The 27808-nt window shown below is 48.1% G+C and overlaps 1 protein-coding gene across 6 annotated transcripts in view; it reads left to right on the forward strand.

The window, feature by feature from the left end:
* The window catches only part of AURKA (aurora kinase A), a 223395-nt gene that overhangs the window by 134635 nt on the left and 60952 nt on the right, over positions 1 to 27808 (forward strand). For 5 of the 6 annotated variants that reach the window (XM_078652011.1, XM_078652012.1, XM_078652013.1 and 2 more), the window contains 2 exons: positions 2974 to 3286; positions 27621 to 27681. In XM_078652011.1, coding sequence (XP_078508137.1) covers positions 2974 to 3286; positions 27621 to 27681 — 374 coding nt within the window. Of the gene's footprint in view, positions 1 to 2973; positions 3287 to 7687; positions 7725 to 27620; positions 27682 to 27808 lie in introns of those variants that run through there. The other variant, XM_078652015.1, reaches the window with a different exon arrangement.

Genomic DNA, 27808 nt, shown 5'->3' on the forward strand with positions numbered 1-27808 from the left:
AGGAATCCAAAATGTTTCCATGCAGCCATTCCAAAGTTAGCATTTATCGCAAGGTTATAATGCACTTGGGAGTATATGGTCTGGCTGCATCACAGAACAACCTCAGAATAGATTCCGAAAGCTGCAGAGGGGTCCTGCTCATGCATGGGCACCCTCTCCCACAACTAAACACTCTGCATTCAGGCTTGATAAGGCCTGCCTTAGGAGTGACTTATAGGTTTGTGTCAGTGATTAAAGGTAGATATAGGTAACCTAAATCTTAGTAAGGGGTGCATGCACCACCATACCCAGGCTGCAGTAGCAGACCTGTGGTTCCATTTTGGAAGGCTTCACATGAGTGGCATAATACATGTTTCAGCCTCTGGGGTACCAATACCCTTAGTACCTAAGGTACCATATACTAGGGACTCATAAGGGTAACCTTTTAACCAATCTGGAGTGTACCTAAAGTACATGCAATCAATTTAGAGAGGAAAGCAGATAGGCTGGGGACCCTAAATAGCAGGATTCCCAGCCAAACTAAGTCACCCATCAAAACACCAGAAAAAAAGTGGGGGCAACCATGTAGTCAGATTCCACCTTCCTACAAATAACACTTAAACATACTTAGCTTACTCAGACACCCATAAGCTAAAATATTTTAAATAACCCAGTTTCTTACGCAGAATCGCCTAATCACAGAAAGAATCTGAATCAAAACCAGAATACATTTATTGTATGGTTAATTAAAATTTCAACAATCTTTCAACAGTAAAAAGCAAGTAAAACGCAAAGAAAAAAGCCCACACGATTTCCCACTGAAATACAGAGGAAAGCAATCCAACCTTTAAAAGAGAAATCAACAATTCCTAAATGCAGTTTAATGGCTGTATCTATGCTTTTCAATGTCTTCAATAACTCCTCACCATTTAAAACTATATAATTGACCGACCATAGCAAAAGCCTCCCTTCCTCACAGTTTTCAATAACTGCTGCATGTAAATGAAGACAGCCTGGAAACTCTCCTTTCGCGCTTCCAGGCTTTCTTTTTCTATTTACATGTAATTGCAGACTCTTGGCCCCCCCCCCCCTCGGGAACACATTCACGCGCCCCAGGGGGATGCGCCCCACAGTTTGAAGACATCTGCTCAAGATCAACTCTGCACTTCTAGCACGTGTTATGAATGTTGACAAGCCAGATGCACCCTTGCCTTCTAACCCCCAGTGGTAAGACGGGACAGTAAGCAGCCTTTCTTTTTCTCCCTCCTTGCGAGTTTCTCCCAGGGTTGGTGCCACATTGGGAAAGGGTTATGCATATCTAAACCTACTGGCAAAAAACTACTATCCTAGCCAAGTGCGGCAGCCATTCTTGCTTTCTTGACTTCACCCTCTGAATGGTGTATGTGGGCCTTTTGGGGGCAAGGAGATCTGGCCAGCTTAAGTTTTACCCACGTGGACTTGTCAATGTCCGCTTTAATCAACCTGCCGACCTTAATTCTTCCCATCATACAGGAGTACATGCTCAAGCATGTCAACCAGTCTGTTTACAAAAAAATCCCAGATGACGAGATTCCGCCAAGTGGTGGGCTGATGGGAGTATTTGTTTTGTTCTCACACTTTTTCCTAGTCTTTTTGGATCAGACACCAGTTCATGCATGCTCTCTTCCATAATTGACATACAATATTGAGCTTATTACAGACTTATAGTATCCCTTGTGTTTATATTATAATTAGATTGGGGGATAGGATACTGAATAGGTCTTTAAACTTGTTTCCCCTACAGACACTTGTATACAGGTGTTTTTGTCAACTTAAGAGAAGCGACAGGTGAACACGGAGGCCTGACCTATGTAATGTCGAAGCAATATTTGCAAATGGCTTGAAATGTCTATTGCGGTCTATCAAATGCACCAGATGGTATTAATTAAAGTACCCCAGGAAATGTAATTCTGTATCTTTTGTGTATTGCGGATCTAGCAGTTATACTTCCTAGTTTTGAACAATGCACTTTTTCAATGGCCATTTTTCCCATTTCAGGTTTTCAATGGCCATTGACATTTTTCAATGGCCCATTTGTTTTCCCATTGAAATTTTGCCATGGCCCTTTTTTTTTTTTTTTTTTTTTTTACCTGCAATGCACTAGTTTCCATTTTTGCCTGCGATTTTAATGGCAGGCGAGAAATGTGGACTAGGTCTTAGTGTGTGGTTGTTTTTTTTATTTTTTTTACTGGAATGGCTTGTTTTACCATACCTCACAAGCACTTTCGCCAATATATTTACAATTCAGTACAATGTGTCCTTCAGACTGCAGAGACTCTGACGTACAGGAGACACTCAGCTGACACATCAGATGAATTACTTAATTACAATACAACTAATCAACAGAACGTCCTGCCTTGAGAGAGCCCTGGGCAAAACCTGTGTTGGCGGTTATATATTTTTGCACTTTTCTTCAAATACAGAAGTAAAAGACCACCGTGAACGCGTACTTAACTTTCTCTGTACACACGACAGAATGAAAACTAGGGATGTACTAACCCTATAAATCTATATGAACAAAAAGAGCACAAACTAATCTCACACGCTAATTCCTACTTTGGAATAGGAGGTCTCTGGGTAAAACCACAGTTTTGGTATATGCCACAACCTAAATTGGGTCCTGACAAATTGACTGTGAATCCTGGTAACACCCACCAACAACCACGTCAATCTGATTTCCTCCTACTGTGTGGTTCTTTAAATAGCCTATAAGACTTTTTTATTTTTCCATCTTGGTAATTATTTAGCTGTCTTGACACACTTGTCATCCATGCACACTCTTTATGCCTAGCTAGATTGTAAATGTTAATTGTGGTATAGCATGCCCTGCTTCCAGTTAATATTTTGGTTGCTACTTTTGCTCAAAATGTAAAATGATATACTTGATATGTACCTTTTTATTTTTTATTGTCTTAAAATGCTTTTTTTTCCCTAACGTTTGTGTCTTCTCTTCAGAATATGCTACCAGCTGGTGGGGATGCAAAACGTGTACCTGTGACGCACAAGCCTCAAAGTAGTGGCCATAGTGGGGCTCTTCCACCACAGAGGATTTTATGTTCATCAAATGGTCCACAGCGTGTCCTATCGCAAACTCAAAAAACTGCCTCTGTCAATCCGAAGCCTACTGGTCAGGCTAAAGTGACACAAAGTCAGCAGCACGCCAAACCAGTGACACAAGTGCGACCTCAGCCTTCCCACTTGACTACTCCAAATCCACAAGCATGTAGACCACCTTCAAAAACAACGGAACAGGAGAAGCAACAACCTAGTAAGTAAACTTGGGCTATTTAGATTGTATTACCATGCCCATTTTGAGGCAAATGGGAGGCAGCTTGAGTCTGTGGTTTCTGGTAACTTTATTAATGGTAACATAATCTGTGCCCGAACAAAGTCATATACACTTGTCAAATGATGTTAAAGCAGCCAAAGGTGGTAAAATAAGATTTGGACATGGCCTAGTTTTCTGTCCCGATTGGAGTGAACTGGGTGCCCAGATTACTGTCTCTAAAGGTGTTGATGGCTAGACCTATATATTGTGTTTTATCAGTGTCCTTACAGTTTTGGTATTGCCTGTGTTCTGGAAAAGTTTGTGTATTGAATGGCCTTTCGCTCGTGCAGTACTTGAGGACGTACAGGTGAGAGTGCAGGTTCCTACCATGCATTGCTCAGGGTTTTTCATTTTTTGAATGAACCACAGATCCCTGAAGTCCTTTCTTATTGAATGAATCTTTTCCATACAAGAGCATGAACGTTAATTCAAACCCTGATCATCTACTGAAAGTATGGTGTTGAATGAGGCAGAAAAACCATGTAGAACTGCTGCACCAGCACTGCAGTGGTCTGCGATCAACCGAAGATTATCTGCTACCGGATTTCATCTGTCACCATTCGCATGTCTGGTCTAAAGGCTGCCATTGTCACAGAATGTTTGGTTTTTCCATATTTTAAACTGGCGAATAGTGGCTTCCTTCAGTAGAGAGATGGGTTAGAAATTGTACAATTAACTTTGGGATGGACTTTTTTACAAACCTTTTTTGTTTTTGACTTTTGTCAGTCTTTTGAGGAAATCTTTTTGTGGTGTGACAGGTATGTCATCTAGAAAGGCTGGCTTAAAGTCCTGCAGTTCCCGTCACCGATTGATGTCAGATGGACCCGTACTATATGTACCTCAAGCATGACTACAACAAGGAATAACTATCTACAGTGAATGGTTCCATGGTTGGTATACAGTGTAAACCAAGGGCACAAATTGCCTTAACACTAAGGTACCTTATTGTCAGACCGACATAAAATGAAAATGGCATCAAACAATGGCCGCCTCTGAAGAGGTATTATGCAAGACTCTATGGTCAGGCTGTTAGTAACAAAACAAATGTGACCGGCACTTTAGAAAGGAAGAAAGTATGTGGCAAGCTTGTGGCACATCCAAGAACTCCAGCGAGCGTGGCGGTTCAACAACCAGTGATTTGTATGGTAATTACAACTCGCCCGACTAGGGTGGCTCACCAGCTCCTTCGAATAACTGGTGGAGGGTGTTGGAACCGGGGTTGCCGGCCCCGGTTCGGGTAGCAAGGCACTAGCGGAAGGGCTAAATCTCAACGGCATACGTGTCGTGCTTGCATTACACACTCTACAACACCCCAGCGCAAACCCACCAAAAATGACACCTCACCACTGTTAGTTATAAAATGGTGAAACTTTATCTTGTTGCTTTGAGGAAGGAAATGTATGTAAATTTCACTGTGAAATAATATACGTCTTTCAGCAATTCACTTGGAGAATTAATCACATTAATTGAAAAATCGTATTATACTTCCTCACAGTAATCGGGATTAGATTCCTAAATACATTCAATTAGGCAAATAACCTGTAAAATAGTTCAATAGGAACATGCTAATCAGTAGTAAGTAAATTTAAAGCTTGGACCGGCTTCTGGTCAACCTTGCCGATTTGAAGTAAATGTTCAGAGGGGAGAAATGACAAACTTCCTATGCAGACTATGCATTCTTTCCCAACTCCCCTGATGTTTTCTAGGAGGCTTTTGAAAGGGGGAGGGGGAAATCAGAGTCTAAGGCCTAATCTTTGATTCAGTCAGTCACAATTTACTGGAGGGTGAATTTGCTATGGGCAAGTTCGTGGCACCCCAATCTCCTCAGTTCACCCCCTCCTTGTAGGTCTTGTTCCTTCCTGCTCCCGCCCCCCCGCTCTGTACCTCCCCACAGATACCTGTGCGCCCGATCGGCGCCCTCGTTATTTCTTCCGGGAAGCAAATTGACTAGGCCGCGCTTCCCCCGTCCGCCCGCTCACGTTCTTCACACTTCAGGCGGGGCGGGGGTGGCGGCTGGGAGAAGATATGAAGGCTTCTCAAGTCAGGTCTCCGAGCGTCCACTTCCGACCACTGGAGCACCAGGCGCCCGAGGGCCGCTGCAGCCTCTGCTTCCGAGGAGACTTGACTTGAACTGTGGGGTGACGCGCTTGACGGGAGGGATCCGGTCACTCAACGGCCCCACCCAGCGTCTTTTACAGAACCTCGCGTCGCTCCGCCTTCCACACACCTCAGGCTGGGATCGCTCTTCTCAGCACCCAGGTCAGCGACACAGTAATCATTTAGCACCCCTACGCCTCGGAAAAGTCAGAAGGGCAAAGAGGGAAGCTCTGAACGTTGTAGTGCTGAGCCTTCTTGGTTGTCCACGGCACTTGGCACAAAGTACAGCTCAATCCGGCCGAACCAGGCAAGGGCTGAAGTTGAGATTACCCTTGACCTCAGAAATCGTAATAAAGGACCCCTGTTCCGTGTTGCTCTTTGGGTCCACGTCCAAGGTCTCTGGGGTTGGGCAAGTTCACTCTCGCCAGCAGTTGAAGTGAATAAGATTTCCTGACGAATGGCCACACTGGTTTGTGAGCTTCACAGATCTTCTCACATAAGCAGGGTCAGATCAACAGGGAGGCGGGCAGCACCCACGACTATCTCACAGCCCATAGGAACAATCATTGTAGCCTGTGATACAATCCCCCCATACGCAGTCATCTGTACTCCAGCCAGCCCAGCAGTGACAAAATGGCCGCCCAGTGTCCTCCCTTATATAGTCTAGGCCCAGGTCACTAGAGTGGACTGGAAGGTTCTAGAACCCTCTAATGCTATCCTATTGCCCAAGCTCTGAGGTAATTCCGGTCAGGCGTCCATCTTAGGAACCCTATCTATCCACCACTTTAGAAAGGCGCACCTGTACCTCAGCACTGGTTAGCAGTGGTGGGCCACCCGGAGACCTACGGCCACACAAAAAGGACTGGTGGACAAAAATAATGGGAGGCAGAAAGGGACCAAAAATAAGGGGAGACCACCCAAAAAAACTGACGCGTCTAACAGAGGGTACTAAGACGAACACACTGGATAGCCACAATGGTGAGGCGAGAAAATGAGGAGAAACAAAGTAATGTGGGCGTCTGCCTTTGCACAGGCAAGTCAAAAGAATTAAGAATAACTGGTGCGCAAGAGCATCCCTGTGGGAAGAGCAATCTCTGGTTACTCAGTTTTCCAGATGGCCTACCCTCTCTACCAGCTATGTAGAGTATGGGGAGAGGAGCGGCCGTATTAAGTACTTTTTGCTGCCGACAGCCAACGTACAGCCGCAGGTGTGGGAAATGCTGGGTGCGCTGAAAGGGGGCAGGTCCAGCATAGAGGGGAAAAGCAGAGGCCGTGCATTGTAACCGAAGTAGAGAATAGAGGCAAAAAGCAGGTGCCATCTTGGTGCTGTAGCACATTAAACCAGCACGATTTATTGGATGCTGGAATAAGTGTTGGTAGCACTGGCAATGTTAAAATCCTTAAACTTCAAAGTACAGAAAGAGGTTTTTAGAAACCAGGAATCCTGAACAATGGTAGAGCATGAGTACACCGAGGATAGGCGTAATGTAGGGCAAGTGTGTACTATTCTGCTCCATGTGATGTAAATACATTTCAGAAGGTATACAGTATAGAAATATTCAGATAATGTACTGAGGTCAAAGGAGGGGCCAAGACAAGGATGCCAGTGTAATTTTTTTAATGTCCCCTGGTAATGGAAAGGTCAATGTATGCCAGCCGCAAGAGGAAACCTGAGTCTTCTAGACTTATATAAAAATGGAAATCAAGGGCCCGCCCTAACAAAGTGTAAAACAGGTTGGTGGGTGAGGTGGCCCCTGCTCATGGGATCCATTCCAGGAACATGAGGTGGGTGCTACGATTGGACGAGGTATTTCTGCTTAATTTGTACCAGGGGATGTCCTCATTCAGACCCTGTTTATCACATGAGTGGTGAAAAATCCAACATTCTCTCCGGAACAGAGCGTGTTTACTCTTCTGGGGATGTGCCTCAATGGTCCACCTTCGGCTGTCTGCAGTGTGGCCCTTTTGATCAAAATGTGTGCACAGCTTGATGAGCTTGTGGCAGTGGACGTATTGGTGGTGCTCCACGATGTGTTTTGACCATCCTTGTGGTCATACCTATGTATTGTAGGTTGCAGGGCATGTAAGGGTGTATGTACAGTTACTTGTGTTGCAGTTGGTATGATTCTTTTTGTTCCCGTTTGAACATGTTGGAAATTTGGATTTCTTTTGTAGTCTCCGTGAGGGCACAAACAGTACAGGACCCGCATGGAAAGTCTCCATCACTGGCGGGAGACCCCACAGGGATCGTTGGTCATAATGGGCACTGTGTTGTGTTCTGGTATGTGCAAGTATGTCCTTCAAGTTCCTATTGCGTTTAAACGCAAACCGTGGGGGTAGAGTCAGTTCACTGGTTTGTAGAATTCCCCAGTGTTTTTGTATAATCGTACAGATTCGGTTAGTCGAGTGCAAGTGGTGAGACGTCCATAGTTTGCCTTCGATTCTTTTTCTAACAGTGCCTCTGTTTCGGGACCGTTTCTTTGCTAGGTTGATACTGTGCTGGATAGTCCCGTAGTGCCAGATTTTGTGCAAATTGATCAGTCTTTGCATTATAATCGGGTATAATACTGCAGTTATGGTGGAACCACCGAAACTGTCCGAATGGGAGTTTCTCTTACTGCTCTAAAATGGTGGCTGTTATATAGGAGCAGGCTTTTGCAATCCATGGGTTTCATGTACACTGTAGTGCTCTGCCTTCCTGACCGTGATCATAAGGTCTAGAAAGGGAATGCTTCTGTTTGACACAGTACAAGTGTAGTGGAGGTAGGGATTGTGTGTTCCATCTACAGAACTTATCGCATAATGTCATGTCACCCTTCCAGAACACCAAGATCTCTTCAAAATATCTATGCCACAGTAATATATTGTTGATTTAGGGGTTGGCATTATCAAAAATCAGTCATGCCAGGCTCTGGGCGAATGTGCTGCCCATTGAAGTCCCCATGCCATACAGCTATTTTTAAATTGGAACTGTTTTGGTCTGGGCTAGTGGCACATTACATTATGAAGTTTACTGGCGCGGGGGAAACCCAGTCCTCCGCTAGGAGTGCAGCCTCTACTACTTCGTGTGTTGCTGTTTGGGGGATGTTCGTGTAGGGGGCCTCCATCTAGTGTAATGAGTAAATCCTATTCGGGGTTGTCCATGCTTTCAATGAGGTGTAGTACATCCCTAGTGTCTTCTGTACGGCAGGTTGTAGAAAGTGTTCACAGAAGTGAGATTCAAGAAGGGAGTCAATCCCTGAAACTATGGGGACCCTGGTGAAAGGTTCGTCCTTTATGGATTTTGGGTAGGACATAGAAATAGGGTGTCTTGGGTTCCTTTTGATCTTGAAATCGGCCTCTTTGTGGCAGATCCAGCCCTGTTTCAGCAGACAAGACCATGGCTGTAATCACGAGTGTTCAAGACGCTCGTGGGGGTGCCTGTTTGGGGGAGGGGGTGTAATAATGGGGGTTCGCCAGTTGTCGGTTGCACTCCTTATAATCCACTGTGGCTTGATCAGATGCCCCTCCTTTGTCTGCTTGCTTTATGGTGATGGAGTGGTAATTGGCTAGAGCATTAACCGCTGTTTCAGAGACCGAGGTTACGAATGGCTGTGTTAGTTGTCTGTCTAGAGACCTCTTTAAGACTGCTTGTTCGAATGTGTGGATTTTACTTGGGACCTGGCCAGCATTGGGTGTGAACCTAGAAGGATTTTGTCGCGCAGTCTTGTTTGATCAGCTTGAACCTGAAAGAACGCCTTAAGGTGTATCTTATGGAAGACACTGCAGTTCACAGTTGTCGTGAAATTCATCCTGTTGTAGTAGAAACAAAACCAAGGTTTTTTAAATTTTTTATTAGGACTGTCACAACCCTGTTTTAAAGTTCACAATCAATTCCTCTTCCCTGTGTGGCATGCATTGATGGTTGTGGTTCTTGCCACTGCACTTGTTTCTGGTGTCCTTCTGTGCCCTCTTCCTCTGCCCCAGCTTACCTCTAAAAGGGTGTGGAAGAGTGTGGGGAAAAATGTTTGTGGTCCCTGTGGGAACATTGGGCAAGTTCTTGACCGGGTGGTCCCTAGTCTCCAAAGAGGTGGTTGTGGGGTCCTTCTAGTGCCATTACTGTCCCAGCTGTCATTACTAGAGTTGCTATTGGAGGATACATTTCTTCAGTAGGAGTTCTGGCTTTCAACTGAAGTTATTGCCCCCAAAAGGTGTGTAATCCTCTTTCAGATGGGGATACTGCTGATCAAACTTTTTGATATCTTTTTGTAACTTTGTAATTTCGGTTTCATTATGTAGTCTTTGTGTTCAGAGATCACTGTTTATTTCAGCTAGTTTGGTTTTGTAAGCAGTTATCAAGATGCCAGTTTTCAAGGCTCCTATCTGGATTTTGGTCCGTAGTGCGTCCTCCAGACGTTTGGCAGTGTTCACTATTAGGATAAGCCAAGCCCTAGTGCATTTCCCTGCAATTGGAGATCCTTTTTAGGTCTAGCCTGTCGATACGCATGCGCATCGAGCTTGCGAGCCTATTGCGGCTTAAACAGTCTTTAACCAAGTTGCAAGGAATCGTGGCGATTCCTTGCAGTGCCCGTGACTTTTAAGCTCAATGCGCATGTGCATTGAGCTTAAAAGCGCGTGGACATCAGTTCCCTCAGCCGCAATCTCCGTCTGTTCCCTCAGCCGCATTCCTCCGACACCTTTTGAAGTGAAGCTTAGCTTCACTTCAAAGGCCCCGGCTTCTTCACACCCACATGCCGCTCTCCCCGCTCCGCCCCCTCCCCTGCCCGCCGTGTGCATTTCTCCTCCGCCGGCCGTACTTTCACTTTGACGGCCGCAGGCCGTCTCTCGTGTTTCTCCAACTTTCAGCGTGCGTGCTTGTCTTTCTCTTTACCCATCTCCCTCTTGTTTACCTCATTTTTAGTACTTTTGTTCTCTTCTGTTGCATGTTTACCTTTTTTTTTATTTGTCATTCTCTGCCCATTTCTCCTTCTGTCTGTTTTCACTGCTAACCCGTCGGAACCCGTCGGATGGACACTTTGACGGCCGTGTCGCATTTCTCCTCCCCTTATCTGCCTTTCCCTCCTCCTCCTACTCTCCTCCCCACTCTCTCTCTCCCAGCACAACCTTGTTTTAAGATAGCCTCCTCTGGGTCTCGTTTAAACTTGTTTCCTTTAACCTTTACTTTTTGTCTGCCTCGCACAAGAAACCCCTACCTGGTGTGCGACGTATTTTTAAAAGTTGTAATTGTAAATTGTATACACATAGTGCTTGCCAGCGCCGAACGAGCCGTTAAGCGCTTTGCACCAAGTAGTACGCAGCTCTGGAGCCACATAGGGAGTAGATTAATAATATATTCTTCCTTTTCCTTGCAGAATTAGTTTCAGCTGAAAAATAGCATTGTAGTAATACCACATGTTCGTATGCCTCGCACAAGAAACCCCTACCTGGTGTGCGACGTATTTTTAAAAGTTGTAATTGTAAATTGTATACACATAGTGCTTGCCAGCGCCGAACGAGCCGTTAAGCGCTTTGCAGCAAGTAGTACGCAGCTCTGGAGCCACATAGGGAGTAGATTAATAATATATTCTTCCTTTTCCTTGCAGAATTAGTTTCAGCTGAAAAATAGCATTGTAGTAATACCACATGTTCGTATGCCTCGCACAAGAAACCCCCGACATGGTGTGCGACTTATTTTTAAAAGTTGTAATTGTAAATTGCATACATATAGTGCTTGCTAGCGCCGAACAAGCCGTTAAGCGCTTTGCAGCAAGTAGTACGCAGCTCTGGAGCCACATAGGGAGTAGATTAATAATATATGCTTCCTTTTCCTTGCAGAATTATTTTTAGGCTGAAAATTAGCATTGTAGTAATACCACATGTTCGTATTTGCTGCTACTTAAACCGTCACCGAGTCCTTTTAATAAGACAAATCTCTCTGTTGACAACATGCTCTGCTATTAGTCTGGCTGTCATGATTGGCGATCTAATTTCTGCTTTTTTTATTAATATAAAAGGGAAACAGATTGTTTTCTGTATTTATTTACATTTAAAAAAAACGAAGCACGTTGAGCCTTACTAAATTACATCCTTTGGGTTTGCATTCGGGCGGGACAGTTTTCCATTTGAAATTAAAATGAAAACTGCATTCAACGGTTGAAGCAATCAGTAGCGCCTTGAATGAGTGCTGCAATGTGTAGAAATACTGAGGTGAACGCGCCCCTGGGTATTTTAATCAGAAAGGAGAATGCATTGTTGTTTGTATTATTTACACTCAGTAAGATGGAGAGCAACACAGCGCGACGGGCCTTTGTGAGAAGGTTTTTTTCAGCGCTGAATGAATGAATGAATGAACACTTTAACAACTGGTGTTACTATGTCCTGTTTACTTTTTCCTTTAACCTTTACTTTTTGTCTGCCTCGCACAAGAAACCCCCTACCTGGTGTGCGACGTATTTTTAAAAGTTGTAATTGTAAATTGTATACACGTAGTGCTTGGAGTGTGTGCTGGGTGACTGGCAAGCGAGCAGCAAATCCAACAGGCTGCTGCAGTGAACTGAAGGGACGAAGGAATACAATAAATCATATTTATAATAAGAAGACAAACCTGTTGTATGACAGGTGGGGAAGACCCCGGAGCTGTCGTGAAAGTTAAAAAAGAAACTTAAAGATAGTCACACAACGCCGAGAAGAACATATCTTTAAATATTCGTGCCTCATTTAGACGATATTCAACAATTGTACCTAAGACAGGATTCCTCGTTCCATTTTGTATCTTGTAATATTATACTTTTTGGTAAAAGCCGGGTTGCTTTGAATCTGGAGCGGATTCACTTATTTTTCAGCTCAAAGTGCTGCGCATCAGGCACTTTAGTGTAATTTCTCTTTTCCAAGCCCCATACAAATACAATTTTATGTATGTATGTGGATAGATTTGTATAATGCTCGCAGACAGTCGTACATTACAGATCGTGTCATACCCACACCCCTTTGCCTCCAGTAACCCCAAATGCACCCTGCTCCCGCCAACATATTTTGATTTGTAGAAGGTATATCTGTTTTAGAGGTAACTCCAAATTCAGGTCTACAGCGTCAAGCACTCGCAAGGCAGAACAAGCAGACCGCCCACCACAAACCCCCACCTCCAGTGTCCATAGAAGGGCAGCAAAACAACGGCTGATTATTCGGCAACCACCAGTTCTTTTTTGCAATTCGAGTTTGTTCTGATGCTCGCACTCACTCTACGGCCCTCACTCTACGGCCCTCACTCTACGGCCCTCACTCTACGGCCCTCACTCTACGGCCCTCACTCTACGGCCCTCACTCTACGGCCCTCACTCTACGGCCCTCACTCTACGGCCCTCACTCTACGGCCCTCACTCTACGGCCCTCACTCTACGGCCCTCACTCTACGGCCCTCACTCTACGGCCCTCACTCTACGGCCCTCACTCTACGGCCCTCACTCTACGGCCCTCACTCTACGGCCCTCACTCTACGGCCCTCACTCTACGGCCCTCACTCTACGGCCCTCACTCTACGGCCCTCACTCTACTGCCCTGCCGCCCTCACTCTACTGCCCTGCCGCCCTCACTCTACCACTCTACTGCCCTAACTCTGCCGCCCTCACTCTACCACTCTACTGCCCTAACTCTGCCGCCCTCACTCTACCACTCTACTGCCCTAACTCTGCCGCCCTCACTCTACCACTCTACTGCCCTAACTCTGCCGCCCTCACTCTACCACTCTACTGCCCTAACTCTGCCGCCCTCACTCTACCACTCTACTGCCCTAACTCTGCCGCCCTCACTCTACCACTCTACTGCCCTAACTCTGCCGCCCTCACTCTACCACTCTACTGCCCTAACTCTGCCGCCCTCACTCTACCACTCTACTGCCCTAACTCTGCCGCCCTCACTCTACCACTCTACTGCCCTAACTCTGCCGCCCTCACTCTACCACTCTACTGCCCTAACTCTGCCGCCCTCACTCTACCACTCTACTGCCCTAACTCTGCCGCCCTCACTCTACCACTCTACTGCCCTAACTCTGCCGCCCTCACTCTACCACTCTACTGCCCTAACTCTGCCGCCCTCACTCTACCACTCTACTGCCCTAACTCTGCCGCCCTCACTCAACTGCCCTCACGCCCTCTCTACTGCCCTCACTCTACTGCCCTCACTCTACTGCCCTCACTCTACTGCCCTCACTCTACTGCCCTCACTCTACTGCCCTCACTCTACCGCCCTCACTCTACCGCCCTCACTCTACCGCCCTCACTCTACCACTCTACTGCCCTCACTCTACTGCCATAACTCTGCCACCCACACGCCCTCACTCTACTGCCCTCACTCTACCACTCTACAGCCCTCACGTCCTCACTCTACCGCCCTCACTCTACCGCCCTCACTCTACCGCCCTCACTCTACCGCACTCACTCTACCGCCCTCACTCTACCACTCTACTGCCCTCACTCTACTGCCATAACTCTGCCACCCACACGCCCTCACTCTACTGCCCTCACTCTACCACTCTACAGCCCTCACGTCCTCACTCTACCGCCCTCACTCTACCGCCCTCACTCTACCGCCCTCACTCTACCGCCCTCACTCTACCGCCCTCACTCTACCGCCCTCACTCTACCGCCCTCACTCTACCGCCCTCACTCTACCGCCCTCACTCTACCGCCCTCACTCTACCGCCCTCACTCTACCGCCCTCACTCTACCGCCCTCACTCTACCGCCCTCACTCTACCGCCCTCACTCTACCGCCCTCCCTCTACCGCCCTCCCTCTACCGCCCTCCCTCTACCGCCCTCCCTCTACCGCCCTCCCTCTACCGCCCTCCCTCTACCGCCCTCCCTCTACCGCCCTCCCTCTACCGCCCTCCCTCTACCGCCCTCCCTCTACCGCCCTCCCTCTACCGCCCTCCCTCTACCGCCCTCCCTCTACCGCCCTCCCTCTACCGCCCTCCCTCTACCGCCCTCCCTCTACCGCCCTCCCTCTACCGCCCTCCCTCTACCGCCCTCCCTCTACCGCCCTCCCTCTACCGCCCTCCCTCTACCGCCCTCCCTCTACCGCCCTCCCTCTACCGCCCTCCCTCTACCGCCCTCCCTCTACCGCCCTCCCTCTACCGCCCTCCCTCTACCGCCCTCCCTCTACCGCCCTCCCTCTACCGCCCTCCCTCTACCGCCCTCCCTCTACCGCCCTCCCTCTACCGCCCTCCCTCTACCGCCCTCACTCCCTCACTCCCTCACTCTTGCCCTCACTCCCTCACTCCCTCACTCTTGCCCTCACTCCCTCACTCCCTCACTCTTGCCCTCACTCCCTCACTCCCTCACTCTTGCCCTCACTCCCTCACTCCCTCACTCTTGCCCTCACTCCCTCACTCCCTCACTCTTGCCCTCACTCCCTCACTCCCTCACTCTTGCCCTCACTCCCTCACTCCCTCACTCTTGCCCTCACTCCCTCACTCCCTCACTCTTGCCCTCACTCCCTCACTCCCTCACTCTTGCCCTCACTCCCTCACTCCCTCACTCTTGCCCTCACTCCCTCACTCCCTCACTCTTGCCCTCACTCCCTCACTCCCTCACTCCCTCACTCCCTCACTCTTGCCCTCACTCCCTCACTCCCTCACTCTTGCCCTCACTCCCTCACTCCCTCACTCTTGCCCTCACTCCCTCACTCTTGCCCTCACTCCCTCACTCCCTCACTCTTGCCCTCACTCCCTCACTCCCTCACTCTTGCCCTCACTCCCTCACTCCCTCACTCTTGCCCTCACTCCCTCACTCCCTCACTCTTGCCCTCACTCCCTCACTCCCTCACTCTTGCCCTCACTCTACCACTCCCTCACTCTTGCCCTCACTCTACCACTCTGCTGCCCTCACTCTTGCCCTCACTCTACCACTCTGCTGCCCTCACTCTTGCCCTCACTCTACCACTCTGCTGCCCTCACTCTACCACTCTGCTGCCCTCACTCTTGCCCTCACTCTACCACTCTGCTGCCCTCACTCTTGCCCTCACTCTACCACTCTGCTGCCCTCACTCTTGCCCTCACTCCCTCACTCCCTCACTCTTGCCCTCACTCTACCACTCTGCTGCCCTCACTCTTGCCCTCACTCTACCACTCTGCTGCCCTCACTCTTGCCCTCACTCTACCACTCTGCTGCCCTCACTCTTGCCCTCACTCTACCACTCTGCTGCCCTCACTCTTGCCCTCACTCTACCACTCTGCTGCCCTCACTCTACCACCCTCACTCTACCACAATAAAATACACTGCACATATTCTTCACAAAAGTAAATTACAATAGTTTAAGCTATTGCTATTATAAATTACAAGAACTTTTATTTAACTATTAATTATTTAAAAAAATTAAAAGCCATTTGTATTTGTTATATGAATACATGTAAGTCACGTACATACAAAACATGTGGCATTACAAATGCTATAGGTGTCACATTTGAAAAAGTTAAAAGTATTGGCATTGTAAATGACAAAGCAATTAATTTTGCTATTTTCAAGACCAACACATAAAAAAAGTTGTCATTTACAAAACCAAAGCTCCAACTCTTCTAATGCGAGACCTATTGCATTTCCAATGCTTGTTTTAAAGTGGCATCTTCCAACAAAGTGAGTAAAGTTACTCACAATTAGCTCATTCGGTGCTATGTTGGCTCTTGAATACGGTCATGATTTCTCCATGGAGCGTGATCTTGACCCATTCCTTCATTGTGGCGAGTTAGTGCCAGTCGCCGTATTGTGTACCTGATGAAGTGCTGCTTTCGGCTCCCAATAATGAGGGAGTTCTTAGGATCTCTGCAACCACCTCATCCCCCAAAGCTAAGTCCTTGGTTTTCTTCCACCAGTCACTAGAAAAGTATGACCAAAGGTCCTAGAGGAGGGAAGAAAAAGAATAAAAAAGACCCCAAGGCAAACTTTGCAAGGGGTGGGAGGAGTGTCACAAGGCCACTCCCTAGTAGAATAAGTGCCACAATGCTCAAGATGGATCAAGAAAGGGAGGGACTCTGGAGCGCTTGTAAGTCCAGCATACACTCCCCAGGATAATCCACTATCAATCTCAGAATGCAGTTCCTTGAGGAAAAGTAGAGGCCTGGTCTGTATTTCCAAATTTCCTGTTGCCTATCCAGGACTTTGTTTTTTAACGTACCCTCCACCAGTAATCTGAAGGAGCTGGTAAGCCACTCTAGCTGGGTGAGTTGTAATTACCATACAAATCACCGTGGTGGTTGAACCACCACGCTTGCTTGAGTTCTTAGATGAACCACACGCTTGCCACATACTTTCTTCCTTTCCACGGTGCCCGCCACATTGGTTTTTTACCAACAGCCTGATCGTTGAGTCTCTTGCATGATACCTCTTCAGAGGCTGCTTTTATTATTTCTAATTACTTTCATTTTCATTCTTTTATGTTTTAGGTCGGTCTGACAAGGCACCTCCGTGTTAGGGTAATTTGTGTGCTTGGTTTACAGTGTATACTAACTAAGGAACCAACCACTGTGTAGATAGTTATTCCTTATGTTTGGTCCTGACGAATTGCCATGTGATCATCCTGACAAACGAGGCAAGAAACATGTTGACCCACACATTGTAGCCACCACTGTAAATGACCTCAGTAGTAACACTTCATTTTAACTGGGACCAGTGGACTCGCTGATTAAATTGATTTGGAGCACCACAGGCACCCCATTTTAGATTCCCTCAATTCGCTCACATTCTCCACTCACTTCTACATTACAAGGCCCCTTACCAACACCGCACCTTACTGCTTGGGATTAAAAGATCTCCTAGGGCCCCTCATAGGGTGCCCGTCGGGCATTCCAGCGCCGGCCTGACTAGGAGCATGCCCTATGACAAAGCATGACACCCAGCTGGTTGTGTGAGGTCCCGAATTCCTAAAGTGGGAGACATCTGTTCTCCACCCCTGGGAAATTTTGCAATACCGACCAGGCCTCTACCTCTATACTGAGATTGTGGTTTATTTTGTAACCAGACTATCCAACTATTACAACCACCTTTATAAAGAGCTATGCTGGCCAAAGGAAGAGGTGGTTAGTTTTCTTACTCTGACCTCTATGGTGAGATGATCTATCCAAAAACCCAAATGTTTAAGGAGGGAGTTAAGAGATTGGTGGGCCACTGCAGTTCAGACCAAAGAGTAGGGGTGTTCCAAACTACTAGGACCTCCTGTTTTATTTCCATTGAGATATAAGTTACTGACTGGACGACCAGCATTAACTTCTCTTATGCAAGCATAGAGCTTGGAGGAAAGTATTCCTATATTGTGCGTTAGAGAGTGAGTAGAGATGACTTGAAGATCATAGGCTTCTAAAATTGTGGTGATACCATGCTCTGTTAAGTCTTGGAGGAGCTGCACATAGACGTTAAACAGGGTGGGGCTTAACTAGGAGCCTTGCGGTACCCCTGGGATGGGGTATCTGAACAAAAGGATCCCTCACTCATTTGGAATCTTCTTTTGCCCAGAAAAGATGTTACCCATTTAAGGGCTATGCCATTAATTCCAACCTGCTCCAGTCTTTTGATGAGAATTGGGTGGGACTCCATATCAAATGTTGCACGAAGGCCTAAAAAAGATTACCATCTCTGTTCTGTTGGAGTCTAGGACTGCTTTGAGCTCTTTAGCTATGGATAACAATACAGTTTCTGCGCTGTTTCCTGTCTGAAAGTCTGTTTGTGTAGTGTGTAGGAGGCCCTGTTCCTCTGGAAGTGTGAAGAGTGTTTTTGTTCGCAAATTTTTCTGCCACCTTACTAATGGAGGGAAGAAGACCTTAGATTCCTCTGGCCTTCCTAATGACATGGTGGTGTTTGTTTTTATTTTTTTACTATGATCCGTTCAACTTGAGTTTTGTTTCTTTACTATTGGTATCCTAGTGTGTTCTCCATTTTTCTTTTAGCATTCCCTTTTCAGGATTAAAAGCTCCTGCCATGGGCAGGTAGGACAGCGTTACTGTGTTTTCTTGGGAATTAACTGGTCTAGAGAATTGGCAATCCAGTTTTGAAATGTGGTGCACATAACCGCTAACTCACCTTTTGATAGAAGGAACTGAGCTGGATCAGATTTCCACTTTTTTCAAAACCCAGCCGTCTACATGGTCATGAATGCTGGGCGTGTGGCAATTTGACTGTTTAAAAACTTTTTTTAAAGCAGGTAGTGAGCCAACCAGCACACTTGGAGGGAAGGTTGTAATCTTAATTGAGCTAAGTTTGAGATAATAGGGATGAGTAGGCCCCTCTTTGAGTAATCTGGATGGCCTCAAGGTCCTGCGTTTGTTTACAGTGGTCTCTGGTATTTCGAAATGTAGGTTTAAATCGCCCAAAACAAATGTGTTTTGCATGTTATGTTCTGCCATTATATCAGGCTGTACCTGTAGGTACAGGGTGGGTGATCCTAGAGGGTGATAAATTACTATACCTGACAAGGTGGAAGTGTGGAAAAGATTTCTGATGGATACATCTGCCTTGTGGATTCCTCACCTTGTGAATATCCCCCTGCGTCAGCAGCTTCCGGAAATTCTTTTTGTTGCTTCGCGCCGACGTCACAGAGGCACGGCATCACGCGTGACTCCGCTGACGTCACCGACCCCATATCAGGCCCATGCCGGCGTGATGACATCAGTTCCCTTTTTTCCGCGTCGTCGACGCTAACTGTTTTCTAGGGATCGTCTGTAGCTTTTGCAGTGACTTTGTGACTTTGTTTCATTGTCTTCTCTTTCGACATGTCTTTGAAGAAGACCGGATTTAAAGCCTGTGGAGAATGCGGCAAGACCATGTCCATTACGGATCCGCATGAATGGTGTCTTGGCTCCGACCACGACGTCGAAGACTGCCGGTCTTGTAAGAAGATGACCCCTAAGGCCCTCCGGGAGAGAGAAGCTAAGCTTATTGTGGCAAAGCTTAAAGGAAGGAAGTAAGGAGGAGAAATCCGTCGCGGACTCGAAGCTCGAGGTCAAGATCTCACCCGAGGTCAAGATCTCGCTCGAGGTCAAGATCTCGCTCGAGGTCACGTTCGGACTCGTCCTCTGCCCATGCTTCGAGATCTTCAAAAAAGAAGCATAAGAAGAGGTCTCATGAATCCCGACATCGCTCGAGGAAGGATTCGGGTTCTAAGCCAAAGTCACAGGTGAAGCTGGTTGAGAAAGAGGTGGTGTCTTCGGCTTTCGGAGGATCAGGACGCCGAGGGTGAGGCGTCGCATGCAAATTAGCCAGGTTCGCCGAAGCAGACAGCGAATCCATCTCCGGTTCCATCCCATTCTCCGGATTGGGGGGGAGATGGTTGGAGAGGGAGAGGCTCCGTTGCCCGAAGGTCTGTCGACTCCGGTGCACCAGCCTGAAGAGGAAGTCGACGTCATATCGACTCCACACCCTCAAGAACAGCCTGGGGGTTCGTACCCAACCTTTCCAGCTCCAGGTCCGGATCAGACGCATTTTTTAAATGCGATGTGCCCTTTATGCCCTTTATGGCGGCTCTGGCGCCGCATTGGCATTTTCCGACGCCGGCGAGGCCTTCGACGCCGAATCCTTCGCCGCCGATTCCATAATCCCTGATGCCGAACCCTGAGCGACGTCGTGGGATTCTTCCTCGTCCGGCGTCGGGCTCGGCGCCGGCACTGGCTTCGACGGAACCGCCAGTGGATCCAGTGGCTTCAAATGTGAAGCGCAGGTCGAGCCGTGAAGCCCAGAGACTGATGGAGGAAGAGATATCGTGAGGAGTATTTGGAGGAGGGTGAGCTGCAGGATCCTGAGGACCCTTTTGAGGGTCTTTCAGTGGCCTTGAACTGTCCCCTGAATAGGATTTGGTTTCAGTACCGGATGAACCCTCTAAAGATGCGGCTCCTTACCATATTGTGATTCAGAAGGCTGCGAGTTTGTTGAACATTGCTTTACCTACTGCTGAGTTCAAGTCAAATCTTCTCACAGAGATCCTTCACTCCATCATTAGTGTCTGAACCATTGCTGCCCTTTAATGATGCCCTTAAAGATCCAATTTTAGAAGTTTGGAAGAAACCTTTGTCAGCTCCTGCTGTGTCTAGAGCTGTTGCCAGGAGGTAGAGAGCTGCTCCTGATGACCCAGAATTTTTATCCACTCACCCTCTGCCTGAGAGTTTGGTGGTGCAGACGGCCTGTTCCAAACGATCAACTGGAGCTTTTCCTCCGGTTCCAGCTGAAAGAGTCGAGAAAGCAGGATCAGGCTGCTAAAAAGTTTTCTCCTCCGCCAGTATGGCACTGAAGTCCACAAATGCGACCTGCCTGATGGGGCGTTATATTCACGCCCTTATGGACACTGTAAAACAGTTGGTGCCCAAATTGCCGGAAGTGGATAGGAAGGACTTCCAGGAAGTTATCTCTGATACTCAGGCTGCAGCGAGGCAGGTGATTCAGAGTGGATTGGACACGGCGGACTCTGTGGCAAGGGTCATGGGCTCTTCTGTAGCAACGAGGAGAGCTGCGTGGCTGAAGTAGAGTGAATTTTCGACAGATGTCCAGTCTGCATTGATGGATCTCCCGTTCGGGTCTGGTTGATTTGGCAAGAAGGCAGACGCTGCTTTAGAACGCTTTAAAGACAGCAGGGCGACGGCTAAGTCATTGGGCCTTCAGACCAGGGGCACTTTTGGGAGACGTTCTAGAGGATTTAGCAGATCTTCTTTTCGATCTACAAGACAACGCAGCAGCAGCCACAGCAGCAACAAAACACGCTGTACAGGTCTTATAGGGGCAAGCAAAGAGCCCGTTCTCGATGCCTTCAAGCTTCCTCCTCTTCCCCGTCCCAGCCCCCTGCCAACGCAGCAAAGCAGCCCTAGATCGGCCATTCCGGATCATGTGGGTCCAGTGGGGGGTCGGCTTACCCATTTCCTACGAGATTGGGAATTGATTACATCGGATCTTTGGGTTCTCAATCTCGTGGGGAATGGGTATGCTCATCCTTTTTGGGAGTTTCCCCCAAATAACCCTCCTTGCCAGGGTTTTTTGTTCGGAAGACCACCTGCTTCTCCTGCAGGAAGAAGTCCTGGCACTGTTCAGAAAAGGTGCGATAGAGGTGCTTCCGGAGCAGGAAAGGGGTCAGAGATGCTACTCCCGGTATTTTCTGATCCCCAAGAAGGATGGCAGGCTTCGGCCAATCCTGGATCTCAGGATCTTGACCCTTTACCTGAAACAGGAAAAGTTCAAGATGCTCACTCTTGCACAGGTTCTTCAAGCGCTGCTGGAAGAAGACTGGATGGTGTCCATCGACTTGCAGGATGCGTATTTTCATATTCCCATCCTGAAGTCACACAGGAAGGATCTCCGTTTTACGGTTGGGTCGCAACACTACCAGTTTGCGGTCCTTCCATTTGGTCTTACTACTGCGCCTCGAGTCTTCACCAAGGTGATGGCAGTGGTGGCAGCACATCTCATGAGGTCGGGGATACCTGTATTCCCGTATCTGGCTGATCAAAGCGGAGTCGCCAGAGAAGGTGCTCCTTCATCTGCAAGAGAACTCAGTTGTTGCACAGGTTGGGTTTTTCGATAAATGTACCCACGTCTCACCTGGTGCCCTCCCAGCGCAACCTGTTCATAGGTGCGGTACTGGACACTACTGTATGTCGTGCATTCCCTCCTCCTCAAAGGATTCGCGACATACAGGAAATTATACCTTTATTCTGCAATGGAGCGGTTGTTCCAGTCCTGAAGGTCTTATGTCTGCTTGGTCTGATGGCTTCTTGAATTCTGTTGGTCAACCATGCACGCTGGCACATGAGGGCACTCCAGTGGTGTCTCCGCAGGCAGTGGTATCAGCACAACGGAGATCTCAGGGAGTCAGTGAGGATCTCCAGAGAAACTGCAGCGGATCTGTCTTGGTGGAGCGTGGAAGGCAATCTGTCGCAAGGAAAGCCTTTTCAACTTCCTCCATCGGTGGCCACGCTAATAACTGATGCATCCACTCTAGGGTGGGGTGCTCATCTGGGGGAACTGGAGGTCAAGGGCCTTTGGTCTCCAGAGGAAAGGTTGCTTCACATCAACCTACTGGAATTACGTGCAATACGTCTGGTGCTCAAGGCCTTCCTCCCTTCCCATCGCGGGTGGTCAGTTCAGGTCCTGACGGACAACACGACCGCGATGTGGTATGTCAACAAGCAGGGAGGAATGAGATCGCAATTTCTCTGCAGAGAGGCTCTGCGTCGCTGGTCCTGGGTTCAGGATCAGATTTGTCTGATGGCAAATCATCTGGCCGGAGTTCTGAACGTACGTGCAGACGTTCTATGTCGGCAGTTCTCTGCCGACCACGAGTGGAGGCTCCATCCGGAGGTTGTTCACGACATCTTTCAGATGTGGGGGACTCCTCGGGTGGACCTGTTCGCCACTCGCGAGAATGCTCACTGCCTGTCATTCTGCAGTCTCCAGTATCTGATGCACGGAGCCTTGGGGGACGCGTTTCAGTTGACTTGGTGAACACAACTCCTTTACGCGTTTCCTCCCATACCCTTGATTCCTCGGGTTATGAGGAATTCGCCAAGACCGGGCCCAAGTTATATTGATCGCCCCGGATTGGCCAAGAAGGGTGTGGTACACAGACCTTCTCCACCTCTCCTCGCACCCGCCGCTCCGTCTCCCTCACAGGGCAGATCTCCTCTCCCAGATGGAGGGCAGGTTTTACACCCCCACCTCCAGACCATACACCTTCATGCCTGGAGATTGAACGGGGCAACCCGAGTTCCTTTTCCCCTCCCACACGATGTGGTGGATGTCATTTTGTCAGCCAGGCGTGACTCCACGAAGTCCATTTATTCCTATAGATGGTCAAAGTTCGTTGCTTGGTGTGGGGAAAAGTCAATTGACCCTTTAATGGCTCGTTTCTCCAATATTCTTCAATTTGCTCTTTCCTTGGCCCACCAGGGTTTTGCGGTGGCAACTATTAAGGGTTATTTATCGGCCTTCGGCTTTCCTTTGTTTGCCTGACCAGCCCTCTTTGTTAAGTCACCTATTGTTTTACGGTTCATCAAGGGCATTACCAATACATTTCGTCCCACTCCTTTTATTGTACCTCAATGGGACTTGAACCGTGTTCTAACATTTTTGATGGGTTCACCTTTTGAGCCTTTACACTCGTGTCCCATTGAAAAAAGCCCCCTGGTTCAACGATGACCTTAAGAAATCCAAGAAGCTCTGTCGTACTCTCGAGAGAACCTGGAGAAAAAACCCAACCACTGACAGCCTAGCCACCTTCAAGAACGCCTCCCGCACACACCAACTAATCGGATCCACCAAGAAATCGGCTTTCAAGGATCGACTAGACAACCATGCCCAAAACAGCAAGGAACTATTCAACCTAGTCAAAGAATTTACTAACCCCACCGCCGGCACCAACGACATCACTCCCTCCCAAGACCTCTGCAACTCTTTCTTCATTCTTCCACAACAAAATCGCCGAAATACATAACTGCTTTGAAAACCAGTCCGAACCAGTCCACTCCACCTACCCCCGAACCAAAACCGCACTCTAGCAACCTCTGTGCATGGAACCCAATCACCACCGAAGACACCATCCGCCTGATGAACTCCATCCACTCAGGATCGCCAACCGACCCATGTCCCCACCACATTTTCAACAAAGCAGACTCAATCATCGCACCCCAACTCCGCGATGTCATCAACTGTTCCTTCAACTCCGCTACCTTCCCGGAAAACTGGAAACATGCCGAACTCAGCGCCCTTCTGAAGAAACCCACAGCAGACTCCACCGAACTTAAGAACTACCGCCCCATCTCGCTCCTCCCATTCCCCGCCAAAGTCATTGAAAAAGCAGTCAATAGTCAGCTCGCCGCCTTCCTCGAATCCAACAAATCCCTCGACCCTTCACAGTCCGGCTTCCGAGCAAAACACAGCACCGAAACCGCCCTCATCGCAGCAACAGACGACATCCGAACACTACTGGACAACGGAGAAACAGTTTCCCTCATCCTACTTGACCTATCCGCAGCCTTCGACACAGTCTGTCATAGCACCCTCATACAACGCCTCAGCAACGTCGGAATACAAGGAAAAGCATTGGACTGGATCATCTCATTCCTCGCCGGAAGAACCCAGAGAGTCCGCCTCCCCCCTTTTAAATCAGAGGCCACCGAAGTCATCTGCGGCGTACCACAAGGATCATCACTCAGTCCCACCCTCTTCAACGTATACATGAGTCCCCTCGCATCCATCGCACGCCAACACAACCTCATCATCTCTTACGCCGACGACACCCAGCTGGTCCTCTCCCTCACCAAAGACCCAAACACCGCCAAAACCAATTTACACGAAGGAATGAAAGAAGTAGCCGAGTGGATGAAGAACAGCCGTCTTAAACTTAACTCGGACAAAACGGAAGTCCTCATCTTAGGGTCATCCCCCTCTGCCTGGGACGACTCATGGTGGCCACCGGCCCTGGGAACCGCACCCATACCTACGGACCACGCACGTAACATGGGCTTCATCCTGGACTCCTCCCTCTCGATGACCAGACAAGTCAACGCCGTCTCATCATCATGCTTCAACATCCTACGCATGCTCAAAAAAATCTTCCGTTGGATCCCCACCGAAACAAGAAAGACGGTCACCCACGCACTGGTCACAAGCCGACTGGATTACGGAAACACCCTTTACGCCGGAACCACAACCAAACTACAGAAAAAACTCCCAACGCATCCAAAACGCCTCAGCCAGACTCATTTTGGACATCCCTCGGCAAGCTCACATTTCCGGCCACGAGAGACCTCCACTGGCTCCCTGTCAACAAGAGAATAACGTTCCGTCTCCTCACCCACACAAAGCCCTCTACGACCTAGAACCCGAATGCCTCAACACGCGACTTTCCTTCTACACCCCCTCCCGCCAACTTCGATCGTCCAACCAAGCCCTCGCCGCAATTCCGCACATCCACAGATCCACCATGGGGGGAAGATCCTTCTCCTACTTAGTGGCCAAAACCTGGAATTCCCTCCCCACCCACCTCCGCCTTACACAGAACCACCTCTCCTTCAGAAAACTAAAAACCTGGATATTCGATAAGTAAAGCACCTCCCTCAAGCGCCTTGAGACCCTCTGGGTGAGTAGTGCGCTATACAAATTTTGGAACTTGAACTTGTCCCTTGAGGCTTTGTCTTTCAAGATGGTCTCCCTTGTAGCAATTACCTCGGCAAGGAGGGTAAGTGAGCTTCAAGCTCTTAGTTCAAAGCCCCCGTTGTTATCCATTCATGCTGATCGAATGGTTCTTAGGACCAGGGCTGCTTTTCTGCCGAAGGTGGTAACTCCTTTCCACCTGGGGCAATCCGTTACCCTTCCTACCTTTTTATCCTCCCCCCTCACCCTTCCAAGGAGGAGGAGCGGCTTCATCGCTTGGACCCAAAGAGAGCAGTCATTTTCTATCTCGATAGGACCAGAGACTATCGTGTTGATCAGCTCTTCGTGGGTTTTGCTGGCTGCAAAAAGGGCAAAGCGGTGCACAAGCGCACACTTTCTAGATGGATAATCCTGTGCATCAAGATTTGCTACCCTCTGGCCGGTAAAGACCCTCCTGGGGGTATTGGGGCTCATTCCACTAGAGCTAAGTCTGCAACATCTGCTCTTTCTAGAGGTGTGCCTGTAGAGGACATTTGCAGAGCCCGACTTGGGCCTCCCTCCACACTTTCGCGAAGCATTACTGCTTGGATACCGAGGTGAGGAGGGACGGCCACTTTGCGCGCTCTGTCCTCCAGGATTTCTTGGTATAGAAGAGTGGACACCCTCCTCCGGGAGTGGGGACTGCTGTGGGACTCTATTCACAAGGTGAGGAATCCACAAGGCAGATGTATCTATCAGAAGAACAAGTTACTTACCTTCGGTAACGCTTTTTCTGGTAGATACAGTATCTGCCTGTGGATTCCTCACTGACCCGCCCGCCTCCCCGTTGTCCACTCTTGTATACCATGTTTATTGTATATATTTATTGTTAAAGGAAATGTTTATTGCATTTTGCTTTCCTTTATTGTTTTCGCACTGTGTGTAATCTGGACATTGTGTACTGTGTATACTTTGTATTGTTCTACTGCCATTGGTCCGTCTGTGTGCCTCGAAGGCACGGAAAAAAGGCAGAACTGAAGTCATCACGCCGGCGTGGGCCTGATATGGGGTCGGTGACGTCAGCGGAGTCGCGCGCGATGCCGTGCCTCTGACGTCGGTCCACGTCGGCGCGAAGCTACTAAAAGAATTTCCGGAAACTGCTGACGCAGGGGGATATTCACAAGGGGAGGAATCCACAGGCAGATACTATATCTACCAGAAAAAGCGTTACGGAAGGCAAGTAACTTGTTCTTATAGTAAATGCAAGACTCTCATCCAAGAATACAGATTTCACCGTTCAGTTTTTAAATTTTTTTTTTTTTTTAAAGATTGAGCCCCTGCCTTATACTGCCAGTCTGAATCAAATATTTTATCATTATGTGGGAGGGTAACACTGAAATCTGGTGCAGATTCTTCTTCCAACCAGGTTTCCATCAACTATCGATCTGGCTGGGATTCCTCAAGGAAAGTAGAATTCTACTTTGTTTAGAGGGGGGAACCTACTGTTTATTGAATAAAAGCTCCAACTGGAGTTATTTTCCCCACGAATACTTTCACCTTTTGTGATGTTTTTCTGAGCTGCTCTCTCTGGTCTTTGTAACTAGAGTTCTTTCCTCACTATTCTTGTGCCCTGTGTGAACCTGTTTCTGGGAACTTTTTTCATCCCTTGTAATGTCACTGGCAAATTTTGGGGTAATGAGTAAGTCCGTTACTCCTTACTGGGGTGTCTGGTCTACCTGATTTCTAGCAATTTAGTTATTGATCCTGTACTCGCTTGTTTTTGAGTTCTGGATGGATGGTGCAGTTAAAACGAAGGTGTGCAGCTCCCCACCCCTTGTTTTTATCCTTCATATCTCATGTCCTAGTATGCTGTCAGTTTGTGGATTCGTTAGCTCACTGGCTGTGGTAGGCTTACTATTGTATGGGGCTAACACAGCTTGCGTCCTTGAAGAGTAGCAACCCAGGTTGGGGATAAACTTACATTTTCTTAGGCCTGTGTTCAGAAGGGAAAGGGCCAACTTTAATCCAGTGAAAATAAGGCAGTGTTTCATGATTTTGTTTCCTGGATATTCGTTTGTTTTAATTTGTATTCACTTTGCAATCTGCAGGTCAGAATCCTAAATCTGCTGAGCCAAAAGGCACTGACCATCCTTGTGACCAGGAAAAAAAGTAAGTGACTGTCTTTCTGTTTACACATAAGCTTGAAATGTTTTATATTCTTGATGGGTTAGTAGATAGATCCCGATCTCCCTTTGCATCGCCACAACCAAAGTTTGTATACACCATTGGGAATAAA

The sequence above is a fragment of the Lissotriton helveticus genome, chromosome 7, assembly GCF_964261635.1.
Source record: "Lissotriton helveticus chromosome 7, aLisHel1.1, whole genome shotgun sequence".
Classification (NCBI taxonomy): Eukaryota; Metazoa; Chordata; class Amphibia; order Caudata; family Salamandridae; genus Lissotriton; species Lissotriton helveticus.